This window comes from Mus caroli, chromosome 4 (assembly GCF_900094665.2).
Source record: "Mus caroli chromosome 4, CAROLI_EIJ_v1.1, whole genome shotgun sequence".
In the NCBI taxonomy this organism is placed as follows: domain Eukaryota; kingdom Metazoa; phylum Chordata; class Mammalia; order Rodentia; family Muridae; genus Mus; species Mus caroli.
This window is the reverse complement of record NC_034573.1, coordinates 125,662,296-125,666,293: the sequence shown is the minus strand read 5'-3', so window position 1 is coordinate 125,666,293 and position 3,998 is coordinate 125,662,296. Positions and strand designations below refer to the sequence as shown.

The window sequence follows — 3,998 nt, the reverse complement described above, 5'->3', positions numbered from 1 at the left end:
TGGCTCACAACCATCCGTAATGAGATCTGGCGCCCTCTTCTGGAGTGTCTGAAGACAAAGACAGCTACAGTGTACTTACATATAATAAATAAATAAATCTTTAAAAAAAAAAAAAGAATATTTAGAGTCGCAGGGCGTTGTGGCACACGCCTTTAATCCCAGCACTTCGGAGGCAGAGGCAGGCAGATTCCTGAGCTCGAGGCCAGCCTGGTCTACAGAGTGAGTTCCAGGACAGCCAGGGCTATACAGAGAAACCCTGTCTCGAAAAATCAAACCAAACCAAACAAAACAAAAAATTTAGAGTCCTGAGATAATAAGGAATCCAGGCATCCTTAGTCTTCTGTTGTCCTTTCTTCCCAATCAGTGATTTGTAGATGTGTGGGGTGACACCACCACCAGCAATTGTAGCCTTGATCAGGGAATCCAATTCTTCATCTCCACGTATAGCAAGCTGCAAGTGACGAGGGGTAATACGCTTTACCATTAAGTCTTTTGATGCATTTCCTGCCAACTCAAGTACCTCTGCGGTGAGGTACGCCAGGATGGCTGCGCTGTACACAGCGGCGGTCGCGCCCACACGTCCGTGACTGGTTGTCCTAGATTTCACGTGTCGATGAATACGGCCCCCAGGGAACTGCAAGCCGCCTCGCTGCGAGCGGGAAACCACCTTTGTCTTGGCTTCTCCGGAGTCCTTTCCAGCCTTACCGCCAGCCCTGCTGAAGCTCCGACAAGCGAGAAAGAGACGAAGCCAGGCGGATGCTCAGCGAGATCCCGGCGCCCACTCCTCTGTCGGACTGCGATTCAAACTGCCATTTTATTTTATAACACAAATAGTTAATAGAATCTCCTCTCTGTAGTTTTTCAGGAGCAATTTGTAAACCCCCATCATGGCAGAATTCTTTGTGTTTTCTTAAACATTTTATCTAAAGTATCTGCATCAGAATGAGCCAACAAACATTACCCATGTAATTATAATGGATTGAATCAATTGCCTGTGAATTATTTTTCTAGCAGGTGCACAAAATGTTGACATAAAGGTGGACTATTTAACATTCCCTGTGGAAGAATGTTCCACTAGTATGTGTATATATATATATGTGTGTGTGTGTGTATGTATGTATGTATATATATACATACATATATATATTTATATATACATATATGTATATATACATATTTATATATATATATAAAAATATGTGTGTGTGTGTATCTATTTTTTTTTTTTTTTTTGGTTTTTCGAGACAGGGTTTCTCTGTGTAGCCCTGGGTGTCCTGGAACTCACTCTGTAGACCGGGCTGGCCTCAAACTCAGAAATCCACCTGCCTCTGCCTCCTGAGTGCTGGGATTAAAGGCGTGCGCCACCACCGCCTGACAAAGAGAATAAATTTTTTATAAAAGCAACACATGGGTTTTGGCCTGAATGCGTCCTCTTCCCCTCCCCCATCAGTTCTGAAGCTGAAATCCTAAAGTCCAGTATGACAGTGTTAGGGGGCAGGGCCTTTGGAGGTAACTAGGTCATGGCAGCTTTAGCTTTGCGGAGAGGATATTCCCTGTATAAGAAGAGAAATGTGAGCCTGGCATGGTGGCACATGCTTATAATCCCAGCCTTCATAATGAGTTCAGGCGAGCCTGGGTTAAATGACACCATACCTAAAATTAAAATTAAAAAAAAAAAATCAATCGTTTGAGAACTACTGCATTGAGTTTGCAACAGATAGTGGTGTATGCAGCTCTTGCGGGCAGGGCCAACCGGCAGGGCTGGGAGGACTCTCTCTCATCACGGGCCTGTGGGGGCTACTGTCACTCCATTACTGTTTAAGGAGATATGGCCCTTGTCCTCAAGAAGCCATACAGTAGAGGCTGGAGAGACAGTCTAGTGGTTAAAGAGAATTGCTCTTGCTGAGAACCTTGGTTTAGTTCCCAGCCCTCTTATGGTGGCTCACAACCATTGGTAACGCCAGTTCCAGGGGCTCTGATTCAGCCTCCGATGGCATCCAGGCACAAACACTGCACCTGCACGCATGGGCACTGTTAAGGTCTTGTTGCTTCTGGATGCTTTTTGTGGCACATAAGGCGGGGGCTTACTCTGTGGCCCAGGTTGGCTTTGCAATCGTCCCGCAAGTTCCCTACTCTCAAGAGCTGGATTCCAGGCTTGGGCCTCCACGCTGGCTCAGGCGTGGCCAATATTTCTTGTTTTCAGTTTGAGTGGCGATCATGGAGGCCAGAGGAGGCCCTCAGGGGTCTTACTCTGCTGCTCTTGACCTTATTCCTCCCCCACACAGTCTCTCTCCTGAGGTAGGCTGGACCCCCCCACCCAGTGCTGGGGTTAGAGGTGCAACTGTCCCAGTCCTGGCTTTTTACACGTGTTCTGGGGATCTGAACCCCAGCCCTCTCTATCTCCTCTTTTATTTATTTATTTATTTATTTATTTATTTATTTATTATATGTAAGTACACTGTAGCTGTCTTCAGACACTCCAGAAGAGGGCGCCAGATCTCTTTACGGATGGTTGTGAGCCACCATGTGGTTGCTGGGATTTGAACTCTGGACCTTCGGAAGAGCAGGCNGGTGCTCTTACCCATTGAGCCATCTCACCAGCCCCTGTTTTGTTTTTCAAGATAGGGTTTCTCTGTGTAGCCCTGGCTGTCCTGGAACTCACTCTGTAGACCAGGCTGGCCTCAAACTCAGAAACCCCCCTGCCTCTGCCTCCCGAGTGCTGGGATTAAAGGGGTGTGCCACTGACTCCTTACCTTTTTGTTGTTGTTGTTGTTTTTTGGTTTTTCGAGGCAGGGTTTCTCTGTGTAGNNNNGGCTGTCCTGGNNCTCNNTNTGTAGNCCAGGCTGNCCTNNAACTCAGAAACCCCCCTGCCTCTGCCTCCCGAGTGCTGGGATTAAAGGAGTGCGCCACTATTGCCCAGAATGCAAACATTTCCTATCCACCCCAGGGCAGTCCTAAGGTTCCTAAAATTCCCATTTGGTCTGGTGACATGGCTCAGCAGATAAGAAGTGCTTGCTGCCAAGCTGATAACTTGAGTTTAATTCCTGAAACCCACAGAGTAGAAGGGGAAACCAAGTTCAGCCAGTTGTCCATTTCCCTCTGAATCCACATGTACACAGTGCTATTTCCTTCATAAATAAATGTTTCCTCCATAAATAAATGTAGACACTCCTACAAGACAAGAGTGGAGACAAGGGTCTTTGTTGCCTTTCCATTGCCATGAGAAGACACCATGACCAAGACAACTTACAGAAGAAAGAGTTTATTTGGAGCTCACAGCTTCAGAGGGTCAGTCCATGCCCACCATGGCAGGGAACATGGCAGCAGGCAGGCATGGCACTGGAGCAGTAGCTGAGGCCTTAAATCTTGATCCACAGACACAGGTAGAGAGAGCTAGCCAGGAATGGGAATGGAGTTTTGAAACCTCCAAGCCCCCGCCCTCTCCCGTTGACACATCTTCTCAAACAAGGACACACCTCCTAATCCTTCCCAAACAGTTCCACCTACTGGGGACCAAACTATATGAGGCCATGGGGCCATGTGGAGTGCAATCACTCAAACTACCATTCGAAGCCTCTCCTCTCTTACTTGTCTTTGTTCATGTTTCTTATCACAGGATTAAAAAACAAACCAGGGGCTGGAGAGATGGCTCAGTGGGGTAAGAGCACCCGACTGCTCTTCCGAAGGTCCGAAGTTCAAATCCCAGCTACCACATGGTGGCTCACAACCACCCGTAATGAGATCTGATGCCCTCTTCTGGTGTGTCTGAAGATAGCGACAGCTACAGTGTATTATATGTAATAAATAAGTAAATAAATAAATCTTAAAAAAAAAAAAAAAAACAGACCACTGCACAGAAAGCCAGGAAACTGAATGACATCATGTTTCTTCAATATGCTGAATGAGCCGGGCAGTGGTGGCGCACGCCTTTAATCCCAGCACTCGGGAGGCAGAGGCAGGCAGATTTCTGAGTTCAAGGCCAGCCTGGTCTACAAAGT

The 3,998-nt window shown here is 47.0% G+C and overlaps 1 protein-coding gene across 1 annotated transcript in view; it reads right to left on the bottom strand.

Annotated features, from left to right (window-relative positions):
• Nucleotides 1-3,998, bottom strand: part of LOC110293432 (histone H2A.Z-like) — a 15,052-nt gene that overhangs the window by 5,578 nt on the left and 5,476 nt on the right. Inside the window, exons 2-3 of the mRNA XM_021161253.1 lie at nt 521-716; nt 329-451 (exon numbers count right to left, since the gene is read on the bottom strand). Of these exons, the coding sequence (XP_021016912.1) occupies nt 329-451; nt 521-716 (319 nt within the window). The remainder of the gene's footprint in view (nt 1-328; nt 452-520; nt 717-3,998) is intronic.